The following is a 13,785-nucleotide window of genomic DNA, read 5'->3' on the forward strand; positions in this document are numbered from 1 at the left end:
CTACAGAGATAGGTATGGTTTGTTTGACGGGAGAATGTAGTGAGGGAAGAATGGATGAAAGTCAGCTCTTTGATGTTGAAGGGTCAAGCGCATTAACAATACTAAATCCAACGTCACCGATTTCTGAAGTATTGGAGAAAAGGTTGGAAGCTAAAGTTGGGGAAGTCTCTGGGAAGCCTCCTCGTGTCCACACGATGGACATCGGGAATCCGGCCGTCGCACATCCACCATGCTTAAGATTTGGTTTACTGTTACGCCTAGCTCTACAATAGCTGGACTATGTCTAGGGGGTTTATCTAGATCGGTAGGGGAGCGTTAAGTTGTCAGTCCAAATGCAGTGGATAAAAATGACTGCGTAGTACTTGTCCATGGGGCGATAGAGAGCAGCACCATATACTTCTGCAATGATTCCGAGATTCCTTAGGAAGAGCGAAGGCGAGGCTTTTTGATACTGTATCAACGGCCTTGGCGCTGTGTTGTTGCATTGCACTCGTACTCAAACTAACTCTAATACTGGTTAGCGGTGTATGGGGCCACAGCCTTGGAGCCTAACCGAGCTCCAGGCTCGCACGAAGAGCATCGGACCAAACCTCATGCCCATCGTCCAGCCAAGCATACTCATGGACCAGCCTTCTCGATCCATCAACTGCATATTCAAATCTGCTCAGATCGAGAGCCTGACGCTGTTTCCCGGTCGGCGTTTCACGGCCCACAAGACTGACAAAAGCAAAGCGGCGCTCTTCTGGTGGCAGCAGGCCAGTATAGTGGGACTGTGGCGAGTCCTTTGAGGAAGAGAGATGACCTTCACCCTCCTCGGCCGAAATCACCGTGGCAACCACACGGTCAGGCGCGACGAATGCCCAGGAGTTGTCTTGCTTTGGAGCCTGACGCATGAGACGTAGCGCAGCTCGTCTCAGCATCGGGTCTCGGCATTTGGTCGCACAGAAGTATAATGGTGGGATGAATCCCGGGTCGAACCTCGACATTAGCAACTGAGCCTTTGTCGGTTGGGTGGTCTGCCCGAGACAAAGCGTGGCGTGCTCAATGATTTCCGCAAAGTGGTCCATGTAGGCATCGAAGATGGTCTGGTGGGGGCTGACGCATGTTGCCACGGATATGTAGCAGACTGCCCAATACATCAAAAGATACGAACATATTAAGGAGCCCTCCGGATCCGGCGTCTGGCTTTTTGTAGCAGTAAAGGAGGCTTTCCATTGCAACAACTCCTCCAATAACGACAGGCGTTGTGACAAGTACTGGACCTTCCGCGGCTCATCATCGTCAATGTGAGGAAGGAAGTCCGCATGCCTGATCGCTTCGTACGACTGGTTCATCAGACTATCAAATTGAACCCTAGCCTCGCTGAGCAGAGGAGACCTGGACAGTGCTGTCTCGAAGAGATTGCTGCTCTCGTTGTTCGCAACGTGGTGAGGCGATAGAGAGCTTCGGAAGGTGGCAAGCACAATGGTCTTTTTCAAAACGTATGATGCTACCATTTGGTGAACGGCTTGACCTGAGGCCGAGTTCGGTCGGGTATCAAGCGACCTCAGATTGTCGGTGAGAATTCTGGAACATCTTTTCATCAAATCGTTCGCAATCATGACATTTCGATGATGGTATTCCACCGATGCGAATAGTAGATAGCTCAAGGCGACAACAGAATCATCTATTTGCCCAAGCTCGGCCAGCCGTCGAACGCTCACAATCGCTTTGTGGTAGAACCTCAGTGCCTGTCGGTGCATTTGGTTGGTGGCTTTTGTCAGACCTGTTCGGTCAGATGCGGCAGTCGGCGACACATATGGCACGTGTTCTGTTAGGGAGCTGAGGCACACAACAGTGTCCCAGACAAAGCTATATGCCTGGGCGAGTCGAGGGACGTGGTCCTGCCAAAAGGTAGTTTCGACGGTCCCCGCAAACGCGGGTGCTGCGCCATACATGAAGTAATGCCATGCACGCCGTTCGTCCTCAGCATGATGCGGAGCGAGAAGAGAGACCACCCGCGACGGACTTGGAGTGGTCGCTTGGCTGACCGTTTTATTCTGGATGAAGCGGATTTCGCGAACAACTGGGCCTTCGCACTTGCGGCCCGTTTCGGTACATCTCCGACAATACGGTTTTGTTTCGTCGCATTTGACTCTTCGAATTCTAGCCTGTGTCAGCTTCATGCAGGAACAATCGTACAGGGAATCATACTTGCAGGTTAAGCATCCATTTCTGGACTTCTCGTGACTTGCACGTCGTGGTTGCATCTCGCTGTTAATGCGGAGTATTTATTGGCTTCGCTAGGACTCTTGCATAAGCTCAATTCGGAAGACATGACTGTCATATCACTAATGCCCCGACATGCAAGGACTCACGAACAGGGGGCTCAAATAAGGGGCGTCCGCCACATACCAAGTCATGCCTCATTCCAGGCCGCTGCGACCTTTCTCAAGCAACAAATCCTTAGTCAGTCTCATTCAGATCAGTCTCGAGACCAACTGGTGCGATCTTTGATCTCGTATAGAGAATAGGATTAGAACGGTGGTGAAAGCAGGACAGACAAAATTGCTCGAGGTGCTCGGTTGGTATCTCGAGTGAATCCACAGCCTTACCCCGTATCCATCGATGATTGGCAAGCTCGTTTACTCGAGCTCTTTGGGCTTAGTCTTCAGGCCTTATGGAAGCAAAGAGGCAAGTGAGCCGAATCACATGTACTCCATCTGGCCAAATCTGGCCAACCAGCTTCGTCAGGTGACAAAAGGGGCAGAGCGTTATGTCACACCTCCCTTGATCACGTTACAAACCTGTTCAGCCTCGCCCCTGATCTTGACCTGCGCAAAGTCCACCTCTCTTTTCATTCCTGAGCCCTGAGCAATCCTATCTGAGCTGTGACTGTGTAGTCCTGAGCATGGCTTGGCAAACCCTCAGACCTCTTCCGCAGAGGATGAGCATTGTCTGAACACTTTGTGGGACGTTATATGGCACCCCAAGTTCTCAGGATTTGGTGTCTCAAATGCTCTGAAGGGTCCTATTTCGCTGTCATCAGGTGGTTATAATTTCCAGAAATTTCGCGAGCCGTGGACCTTGGCATCTTCATCAAGTACCTCGGTCTCTCAGTGAGCACCTTCGGCACCTCCTGGAAGGTTTGACCTTTTGCACCTTTTACAACCCGTCCCAGGAATCTCCCGCAGTATCTGGAGATATCGTACTTTCTCTTGCGGTGCCCTGAAAGGCGTGTTCGTATTTTTCAACCATGCCAGGAGCATCTTGGAAAGCGTCGCTGCCCGTATTCGGCACTCTTCGTCCCCAGTCTGCAGCAATGTAATTGCAATGTCCGTGGCCCCGTGGGACCAGGACATCTCATGGCGTTCGTAATGGAAATACGCAACAGCTCTTGCAGAATATGCCAATGCGTGAGTCACGAGACTCCAATGCACATCTCCTTTCGTGGCCATCCTTTCAACTTCCTCTTTCGCATCTTGGAACAGCGACATGGCGATTGATCTGGCTAGGTCCCTCTGGCAGCAGACATAATAAGCTGCATAGACATGACAATACGACAGGGTGATTGCCGTTTCAGCGTTATAAATTTGACCATTGGAGTATTTCGAGCTGATGTACCAGAACTTCCACAGAAAACCGGCCGGGTCTCGGTTGTCGCCCCCAATATCGATAAAACACTGACCACATACGAAGAACCATGGTATTCTCATCACCGATGAACTGTTTCAAGACTTTAATCGACATCCAAAAGCCCAGCCGGAGTGTATTCATGAGCTCTTTTGGCGGCACATTTCTGATGGCGGTCACCAGAACCGCCAACGGATGTCTCTGGCCATTGCGCTCCAGTATGGTTCCAATGAGGCTATCGAAGAATCTCTTCAGACACGCACCTCCGGGGATGCGCCCGTCGATGCTTTTTATTCCAAGACAGATCCGCCAGAATTGTGCCAAGAAGGATGGGTCAAGATGCTTAGCCGCCTGTCTAAGTCCATGAAAGAACCGGTCCGGCGTCGCTTCGTCTCTGTCAATAGTCCCGGATTGGAGGAGAGCAGAGGCTCTATGGACTTGGTCCGAGAGTGTCTGCCAAGCTGACGTGCGGGCTGAAACACCGGTGGGATGTATGAATTCAAACATGCTGGCGGACCAGCAGGAGTCTTTCCCCCTCGAGGATCAAGTGTCCCATCAAGATAATTGTGAATGGAGACAAATACACAAATTTGATGCTCGTGTTGCTTCGGCGATATCTCCTTTGGTATGGTTCCGGAATAAGTAAATTCATTTGCTGATGCAATGACTATCTCGATCGCGCTGACTGGATGTATAGCCGTTGCGCGCCGTCTTGACCTTTCCTTTCCACGAGGCCTTTTGTCCGCCTTATTCTTTCTGATGCCGAAGAAGGACAATTTCTTCTTTTACAGTTTTTTCTCTGCGCAGCCGTTACTGGATTATCATCATCTCTTAAATCGCACCGGCCTGGAAAAAGCAATCCAAGGCCTCAAGAGGGGCCCAAAAACATGGAAGGAGGAGGAATTTAAGACTTATACGAACGTTCTGCGAAAATGATAGAAGCACCATATTATGTCCATGACTATCCGCAGTTTGATATTGTCATGGCAATACAGCTGAGCGAGTTTTTCGCGAAAATCCTTCCATGCCCACCCTCTTTGAGATACAGCGTTACCACTGGGGTCAGACATGGTCTTCGACGAGCGACGAGCCTTCGGTCTACGGGGATAAAGTCTCCCGGCTTGCTGATTATGCAAGTTATACCAAGACCCGCAGAAGTGAGCTCATGGAATTCCTGTGAAATAAGGCTGGCGGTTCAGGATGTCACCGAGGGGGGTGGGCCAAGGACAGGTTGCGAAGTGACATGGGATATATCTGAACTACCGCGCCTCACGGAAAAGAGCCACCCAGCTCAACAAGCACGACAAGGCGAACTTGACAGCTCGTGTTTGTGAGTGGCCAGATCACTATAGTCCACCTGTTCAGTGAACGAATAATAGTAAAAAAGACCGCTGAGTCAAGATGCATCATTCGGATTATCGACCAATCGACAGCATTCGAGAGGGTGGCAGCCTCTCAAGTGGATCCTCTTTATGAAACGCTGCTCTTCAATTGCACTACACAATCCAACCGTGCACTCGCTATAGTACGGACTGGCCATGTTAACTGGTCCAGCGACTCACAACGCGACTGATGGTCCACCCAGGCCCGACCTGCTTCTCCCTCTCCCTCCCCGAAGTGCTACCACACTCATTATCATGAACGAGATTATTTAGACGACTCTGGACTATTTCAGGTCCGCTTCCGTAATCAGGACAGAACGAAGTCAAGCCACCCAAAGCCGAAGTATCATCAGAGGTGCGAAATGTTGTACACTACTTGATAGGTCAACAGCAACTACTCCGATACCCCTTTCACCATACCAAGGCGAAGGTCGAGGGCTGGAAGGAAATCGCCTTTTACGTTTGTTATGTTGTACGAATCGTTGTGCTCCGGCGAACTATGTCGTTACTAGCCTGACGTCGTTATCTTACCAGGCGTCTGCAATATCCTCGACCGTCACCACGTCTGTTCACCTTACGTCTTTGCTTCAGACCTAAATGCCCGCCATGTTGCTCAAGCTGCCAATATCAACCATAACCTTCCCGTCCACCTTCTTGGGTTGCTCCTCCCCGATCATCATAATGGCCGTCTCACGTTTGAGGAATTTCTTTTCATCTGGAACCACCGCTCGGAGATAGTCTTCGTCTGCAAAAACATACACATACCTCTCAGTTGAAATATTCCAACGATGTTTTAGGGCCACCTTACGCTCAACAGTTCGTCCATGCTTTCGGCAGCCATGGTGACGATGCCATCCCATTGGCCAATCTTCTTCCTGACAATCTCCTTGTTCAGCCAGATTTTGAGATGTTCCACCGCCCAACTGTGAAACCTCAGCAAAACGGTCCTTCTCATATCTCTTGGGCACGTTTTACTAATGGTGAAAGTCCTCGTCACTGAGGTGATCCTGCTTATTGATGAGGATTTGCAGTTTGCAAGGCATGCTTGTAAGATTGTCTTCGGGCAAAGAGGACTCTACAGAGGTGGGTGATTGAGATTGTTACAGCTAAGGGCAATAAGCGCTATTATACCTTCCATATACTGGATGGAAGACACAAACCTAGACTGCTCAGTCGGCACGCTGCATGCGACTCTGACAGGAGTAATCTTGGGAACTCCCGACGCAAAGTACCGTCATCGGAAGCCCTCCACCCTCCGCAAATGACTCCGCCTTCTCAAGAAGCGCAAAGAATAGGCAGTCATTCTAGAATACTCACATATCTGGGGATCTGGGTGTTCATGGGGTTGGGCCCTTCGGTTCCCGGATCCGAGAATCGCTAAGCGGGAGGCCTAATCAATGCTCGAGACTATCCGCGACAAGTCCAACATACACTGACTATAGAAAGGTTTGAGCAGCCGAAGATAATTGCAAAATATGCTCCGCTAGCATACGAAGCATATTGAAAGCACTAGCGCTTCGTTCCTACATCATAATCTAAGTCGACAGTAATAGCGACCGAAGAAGTTGTAAGTCACCACCAAGTCCGGCATATCAACTTGCTAATCATCAGATAGTACAATATGCTCCGTGACAAGCTCGGGGAGAGCAAGATCGCAAAGCCCAAAGCCGGGGAGCTGAAATACTTCAATGCACAGTCGGCTGCACTCGTTTCCGCCGTCCAAGTGTTTCCGGAAAACGCAAAGGAAATCTCAACTGTACTCCAGGTCGTGCAGGATCTCCAGACCTCTTTTGCCGTGAAGGCTGGTGGACACGGAGTAAAGGCCGGCGCATCGAGCATTGAGGGCGGTGTCCTGACTGACTTGAGCGAATAAACGCAGTGGAGGTCGCTCCTGACCGTAGGTCCGGTGTCCTTAGGGGCGGAGGCGAAGTGGGTTGACGTTTACGGCAAACTTGATCAAATGGGCATCAGCGTACCTGGAGGACGTATTTCGACGGTGGGTGTTGGCGGCCTGACACTTGGAGGTGAGATACCACGATTACAACAACGTCGAATATGTCTCAGTTGAAACTGGCAGGTGGGATCTCCCTCGCGGCCAGCCGGTACGGCCTTGCATGCAATAACGTCAAAGGCTATGAGGTACACCATGTCTTGCCGATGCCGCATGGCGCAAACATTACTGACAGGGGAAAACACAGGTAGTTCTCGCCGACGGGAAAATAGTATCTGTCACGCGCGAAACTCTCCCAGATCTCTTCTGGGCACTCCGCGGCGGAGGGACGAATTCGGGGTCGTGACGACGTTCGAATTCGTAGCATTCGAACGGAGCCAGATCTGGGGTGGTGTGAAGCAATATCTTGAGGACTCGGAGACGCCAGCAATCGCTTTGCTTGACGCGTTCTGTAAAAGCCAAGATCTGTCGTCGTCGTCGTTTGCGGACGCCTACGCCGAGGCCTTCATCATCGCCGCCTACGTCGCTCCCATGGCCAAATTCATCACCACGGCGGTTTCGTCCCACGGCAAACCCGAGGACGATCCTCCCGTGTTTGGCGGATTCACGGCGTTACCGTCTATCGCTTCGTCGACGAAGATTCGAAGCATAGCTGACCTTGCAGTAGAATTGAATGCGAACAATCCGCACAGGCTCAGGTATGATGTTCATCATGGCATTCTAACTGGCATCATATGTGGTAGACTCACTTGCTGACTTGAGGTCTGAGGGTCGAAGACACTGGCGTTGACTGTGAAAAGCAACGCTGAGATCCGCACCGGCGTCCTGGCGATCTATAAAGACGTAATCAGCCCACACAAAGACACCGTCAAGAACTTTGTGCCTGCGATCTTGCTTCAACCTCTGCTTCCACGGATGCTACCGGCCTCCGGGAGCGAACATACGCTGGGGCTCACCAGAGAAGACGGACCACCGTTTGGTAAGTAACCACTCTCCATCTCTGGTGTGCAATCACCCACGCCACGAAGACAAACTCGCCATTTCGTTGAAAAGTGGTATCCCTGCTCTGGTCCTGGACCGAACCATCAGCTGACGCCCTTATCGGATCCCTCGCGCGTGCTTTCACACAGCGGGTGACGGCGACGGCGACAGCCCAGGACAAGTCCACCGCTACGTCTACCTCACCTACGCGGCGGGTGATCAGGACGTGTTCGCGAGCTACGGCCAGGACAACCTGGAGAGGTTGCTAGGGAGTATGACCCGAACGAGGTCTTCTCCAAGTTGAGGCCTGGGTATATCAAGGTGCCGAGGGGCCGGCAGCCAGATGGGGTGCATGACTTTCTTGGGAATTGTGAGGGGTTTACCTCATAGAAACTTGGAGACTGGAAACACTGAAAGGGCACTGGGAGCAGCCCCATGGGATAAAGTAAAAGGAAAAATCAAACCTGAAGTATAAATATTCCGCCTCATTAGTCGTTTCTTCCTGGAATATCCAAGTTCATCTCCTAACTAATAAGATGGATCGAAATTCTCTGGGCTCAAGGGTAATACGTGGAGGAAGACGTTGAAAACTTCCTATCCGACACCAGTGTTAGGAATGGGTTTCCGTTGACTGTTTTGACGCTCTTTCTCCTCGCGATTTCAAGGGGGACGAAGCCCACGGAGTGACAGTAAGTAGAGCGTCCATTCTGGAAGCTCCAGAATGCCGGAAGAAGCGGCTCGAGGAAAAGAATTGCTTATGTCCAAGACAATGTTTGACCGGGTTGTACATAGACTGCCAGTCTATCTTCTCTTCCCTGGTCCTTCTTCCAAGCTCCTTACGTGCCTCCCGACTCAATATCCTCCTTGTAGTATCCGTGCGCACCCAATTCCCTGTCTCCGACATTGGCCGGCTTCGCAGCTGCTCGATGACAGCGCCACAGGTCAGCGAGATGAACGACAGCAACATCAACCCTCAGAATCAAGAGGGGGAAGAGGATTTTTGGGGACACGCGTACCAACCAAGCAAAAGCAAAGCCTTGCCGGTGTCGTGCCTGTGTTCGTCCACCCATGAATCGTGCCCCACTGGACACACACGTCGCCGGGCTTCATGTCGACTCTGGCGCTGTCATCCAGGTAGCTATCGGCACCCAGTAGGGGGTATGTTAGTCCACCCATTATTGTCCGTTTCTGAAGGAGAAGATGAGGAAACGGGAAGAGTACGGGCTGGACACGACTGACCATGACACCTCCCCGCTAAACAAAATCCCAAAATCCAGAGACCCTGTCCTGTGGAATAGCATTTTGGCCTAGTAGAAATGTAAGTAATGTCAGTTAGATGCTCTCTCCCACTTCGCAATTTCCCGCTCCTTTCCCTCTCGTGAAATCTAGGTTCTGGACACCCTCACCTGCGTTGTGCCCGGCTCAACGTCGACGACTCTGAGAATCACTCCGTTTCTGTTCGCGAGATCCGTCGTCCTCGCCGTCACCTGATCTTCTGTCCCAGAGTTGTCCGCGGGAAATTGCTTCGTCTCCCAGCGCACGCCGACACTGGCGCCCAGCTTTGTCGCTTCATCGCCGTAGTCGGTGACGATTCTTCGGGGGTCCGGCAGGGATGCCATCATCGCTGACCTCGCATGGAGCTCTGTGCATGCTATGTCCGTTGCGTGAGGTCTCTGGAGGGAAGAGGCATTTGGCTAGATAAGAGATTTAACCACGTATGGTTCCGGCGTATTCCCGATATGAGATCCGGGAGCAGAGAAACCTGACGCTCGTGGCCAGGCTGCAGAGCTAAGACCTCGGAAGCGACTATTTCAGCCCACAAGTGGTGAGAGTGTCTGTGATGGAGTCTCGGATTGCCCATCATCAGCGATGGTCTTCGCGACTGATTTCCGAAACGGAAGGCTAGGAACTTTGTCTGGCCTAAGCTTCTCGCCTCCGCAAACCGAAGTAGCGATCTAGACAGAGGAATGCTCGCTAAAATGACTCTCCACGATTCTCGAAGAGAGGTCACCATCGATTTAGCGCGGTCCACTGTAATAATACAGATATGGGGAATGACGATTTGATATTACCCAAAGCGGACTACAGCAAGAGCCAAGTGGGGTAGGAAAGGAGCCTCGGCGACTAAAGGCTGCTCAGAAAAGGGGGCTACTACCGATCCCCCGCTGCCGATCTTCAGGACAGGCTCGGATCCGGCCAAATATCATGGCAGAATGTTCCTTTCCTGTTGCTCTTTCCGTGCAACCCAGGGAACCGCCTGAGTCGCCCAACCGATCCTTTCTTCGGATCAACTGAAACGAAGGCAGTCCATTCACAATGGTCGCAAAGTCGTTGCGCCGTCCTCAGAGGAAGCAGAACTCAAGCTGCAATGGCTGTCGCTCGTCCAGGATACGCTGTTATGCTTTGCCAGTAAGAGAACTCGTCGCAGGCGGAGGACTGTTGAACACTTCTTTTCGTGACAACCGCAGATGCACCAACTGTGCCCGGAAAGATTGTCCTTGTACTTTCAAAGTGAGTAACTCAACCATGCTTCTACACTTTTGCCCACTTTGCTCCATGGCCATAAGCATAATGAGTCGTTCAGTGGCTTCACACAGCAAAGCGCCGTCGGGTGTCGAACTCGGTCCTTTCTACCGCTAGTTTCGGGACTGAGGAGGGACGGACGCATCAAGCACCCGACCGTGAAGGGAATATCCAACAGATCTACTCGTTAGTATAAAGTCGCATTTAATTTGCCAACTTGCTGATCGGGCAGATCTCCTGAACAAGGAACACCTTCTCCGGGAGATGCATCTTCATCCAAAATTACCCAGGCCTTCAAAATGCGCGAGGAACTTATCGACTCCTCCATGTAGCATATCTTCTCTTCGATTTTCGAGACGGCCGTCCGGGTATGGCTCGGCAATGGCGGCTGCCCATACCTAGGGCTTCCTCCAGATGTAAGTTCACGACACCCTTTAATTATCCACAAAAGAATTGCCCTCAAGAGGTTGCACAGGGGTCGAGAACGATCATATCACGGCTGTTCGTGAGCTTGGATGAATGGAAATGTCCTTGCCGACAACACGGCCGCCAGGCAGATACTAGTCAGACCATTGCAGGAAGTGTTTGTGTCAAAGCAGACAAAGCTGTCAACCGGGCTCTAAATGCAGCTGTGCATGGTTTTAGTGTCCGATGGCTTCCACTGATTGCAGGCACAAGTATTCCCACCGAGAAACTGAATGAGCTGGCACGGAAGCTTTGGCGCAATGCACGATCCAAGATCTTGCTGATCTTACAACAGAAGCGCAGCTACAGATCGATATTGGCGCTGAATATATTCGGAATGACCCCGCTTCCTCCAGGCCTCGAAGAGCATGAGCTAGCCCACGGAAACATTGGCGAAGGTTGCATTGACATTGCCCTGCGACAGCTGCAGAGTGTCCGAACGTAATCCGCTTCTCTTCAGCGGCGATTGCTGTTGAACCCTTAACTGCCACAGCGTCAGACGATACATCATCCCATACAATTGACGAGGGTTACCAATTGCGAGAAACCATAGCGTACTGGGCTGGGTTTGTATTTGACACTTCGGCTTCGCCGACCACTGGGTTACCTTCGATACTCTATGCAAGCATCCTGGGGTTCGAATAGGAAAGAACCATATAGCTTTTGAAGAAGACCGCACAGGAGTTTCACGAGAAGACGGAAGACTGGAGGATCAATGGTTTCGGGGTGACCAACCAACGGACGATTGGATAGTCCAGTCAGCCAGCGGTTGGAAAGGCGTGTTTTAGAAAGCCGTGGTTTCGTTGCGAGCAGCTTTCAACTATGGGCATGAGCCGGATGTGATCTTCTGGGCACAAACGGCCGCCTTGCAAGGCATGCAACGATATGACATGACTTATGCTCCACTGCCTGATGCTTTCAAGCGGGCCCTACTCTTTCTTGACTTCGAAGCCTAACTCAATTGGTGTAAGTGCTCAACAACGCAAGCACTCAAAAGTAAACTGACGAATTTGAAGACCTTCTCGCTCTGCACTATCACCTAGCACGGTTGATTCTGTACGATACCCTGGATATCTTCGACAGAAGAGACTTGTTTCCGAACTCAGACAACTCGAAATTGGCCGCCGTACAGGAGACTGTAAGCATTATCTTGCAAGGTCTTCAATGCACTGTCTCTCTGCGAAATGTATTCGGCCTGACGCCAGCGGCTCTTCGTGACGACACGGTGACACTCCTAAGCGTTGACCCTTATCCACATCATGTGGCCACAGCCTTGAACCTTGTGTCAGATTTCTTGCAGAAGCGTTCTAGGGGGGCCCGGACCAGCTCTGAAGCTCTCGAGCGAATCCAAAAACTCTCAACGGTGGCATTCGATCAGCTCCCACAATGCTCGGCCTGCCCCCAAGCTTCCTGAATCAGCATAATCGCAAAATTGGAAGAGATACAACAGTTTTCAGACGGCCAGAAGCCTGGTAATGGCGAGGAGCGGGCAAATAAAAGCCGACAGCGGGAATCGCAACTCGAGAGCCATTACATCTGTGAAGTGCGCGAGGAAGAGTTTGTGGCCATCGACAGGTTTGAAATTGGCACTAAACACCGGACGGCCGGGAACGTTGCGAATAGTGGCGAGCCGCAACAGATGCCATCAGGATTTATTGATCAATGGGATTGGACATTTAGTGAGGACACAACGTTGAGTTTCGAAATGCTCGCGCACGATGCGTTCTTGTCCAATCATGGTCTTTTAGAGGTGAGTGGCAGAGTGCATGGATAGCGCTTAAACCGAACTGGCAAGAAGCTAATTTGTGTATGTTCAACCCTAGGACTGCTTCTTCCTCGCATAGCCGACGAGATAGAGAGGCACAGAGACTGGGGTTTCATCAACTCTTCACACCCCGTGTCGATTTTCGTAGTCTATTGATAAAGGCATCTTTCTGCTCTGCCTGCGACGCTGGGAGACATACTGGCACAGTGTGTCTTATGTAAAATGGAATGGCAGACTTGTCTCGCGAAGGCTATAGCATGAAGAACCCAATCTCATTCGAGCTTTGGAGGGCCGGAAAACTGTGGCGTTCCGTGGTCTCAGGTGCTGTTCCCAGGGTTGCTGACAGACCATCGTTGGTGCAGGGCTGGGCATGTTTGTGATGATGTTGCCAACTTGCCTCGATGCTGAAATGTCGAATTTGGCATTCCACTCCGAAGGAATCCGTTATTGCCAGGCACAGTCTCAGAGGTAGGCATATGAGTCAATTCTTCGTCGGCATCAACGTTTCCAAAGGATCTCGTAATTCGTATCGAAAGTATTGGGTTGTTGTTGAAGTCATAAGAATTGAAATAAGAAGAGGTTGTACAGTGGAACTAGACTGAGAGAAGAGCATCGGTCGCAACCGAGGCGAGATAATAAGAATTTGCACCGAAAAGATGTAGACGCAGTGTCGATATAGACTCATCGAGAACCATGGATAGAGCAGTGACAATCAACCGGGAGAAGCCACTCTGGGAGGACCATACCCTGTAATAACATCTTGCTCGATCGAACCTGGTGACGGTTTCACCATCCGGAATAAAATTCAGCTCTAGCAGTCCTGTGTAACCTCCCCCCCCCCCCCCCCGGCAACCCAAAACGCCGTTGTCGAGAACCGATATTAGTGTGAGAAACCCTATCTCTCCTCTGCTTGCCGGAAGATTCCAAAAGGATACGATCCCCGCTGAGATGGCTCTCAAAGAGACCCTCTTTTATAAACCCCTGGCGTACGTCGAGCGCACAAACGATCCGTGACTGTTGCTCATTGAACTCGAGAGGGAATCCGTCTCGGAGCCTCTCTCACTAGGTGTATTTCTGATTATGGAGCTGTTCGGCTGGCGGTTTGA

At 51.2% G+C, this 13,785-nt stretch overlaps 4 protein-coding genes across 4 annotated transcripts; 1 reads left to right on the forward strand and 3 right to left on the reverse strand.

The window, feature by feature from the left end:
* Positions 1 to 548: 548 nt before the first annotated feature.
* On the reverse strand, positions 549 to 4,119 carry Z519_00213 (uncharacterized protein; the record flags this gene model as incomplete). The annotated part of the gene is made up of 5 exons (XM_016757972.1): positions 549 to 2,145; positions 2,194 to 2,253; positions 3,116 to 3,141; positions 3,192 to 3,594; positions 3,668 to 4,119. 5 exons carry the CDS (start codon positions 4,117 to 4,119, stop codon positions 549 to 551), a joined length of 2,538 nt encoding a protein of 845 aa, XP_016625221.1.
* A 1,468-nt stretch (positions 4,120 to 5,587) lies between these two features.
* Positions 5,588 to 5,835, reverse strand: Z519_00214 (uncharacterized protein; the record flags this gene model as incomplete). The annotated part of the gene is made up of 2 exons (XM_016757973.1): positions 5,588 to 5,761; positions 5,803 to 5,835. 2 exons carry the CDS (start codon positions 5,833 to 5,835, stop codon positions 5,588 to 5,590), a joined length of 207 nt encoding a protein of 68 aa, XP_016625222.1.
* A 780-nt stretch (positions 5,836 to 6,615) lies between these two features.
* Z519_00215 (uncharacterized protein) lies at positions 6,616 to 8,230 on the forward strand (the record flags this gene model as incomplete). The annotated part of the gene is made up of 5 exons (XM_016757974.1): positions 6,616 to 6,841; positions 6,896 to 7,018; positions 7,193 to 7,650; positions 7,723 to 7,924; positions 8,076 to 8,230. 5 exons carry the CDS (start codon positions 6,616 to 6,618, stop codon positions 8,228 to 8,230), a joined length of 1,164 nt encoding a protein of 387 aa, XP_016625223.1.
* A 532-nt stretch (positions 8,231 to 8,762) lies between these two features.
* On the reverse strand, positions 8,763 to 9,545 carry Z519_00216 (uncharacterized protein; the record flags this gene model as incomplete). The annotated part of the gene is made up of 4 exons (XM_016757975.1): positions 8,763 to 8,845; positions 8,943 to 9,064; positions 9,166 to 9,233; positions 9,333 to 9,545. The coding sequence occupies 4 exons, from the start codon at positions 9,543 to 9,545 to the stop codon at positions 8,763 to 8,765; spliced, it is 486 nt and encodes a 161-aa protein (XP_016625224.1).
* Positions 9,546 to 13,785: the final 4,240 nt, after the last annotated feature.

The sequence above is a fragment of the Cladophialophora bantiana genome (genome assembly GCF_000835475.1).
Source record: "Cladophialophora bantiana CBS 173.52 unplaced genomic scaffold supercont1.1, whole genome shotgun sequence".
NCBI lineage: Eukaryota > Fungi > Ascomycota > Eurotiomycetes > Chaetothyriales > Herpotrichiellaceae > Cladophialophora > Cladophialophora bantiana.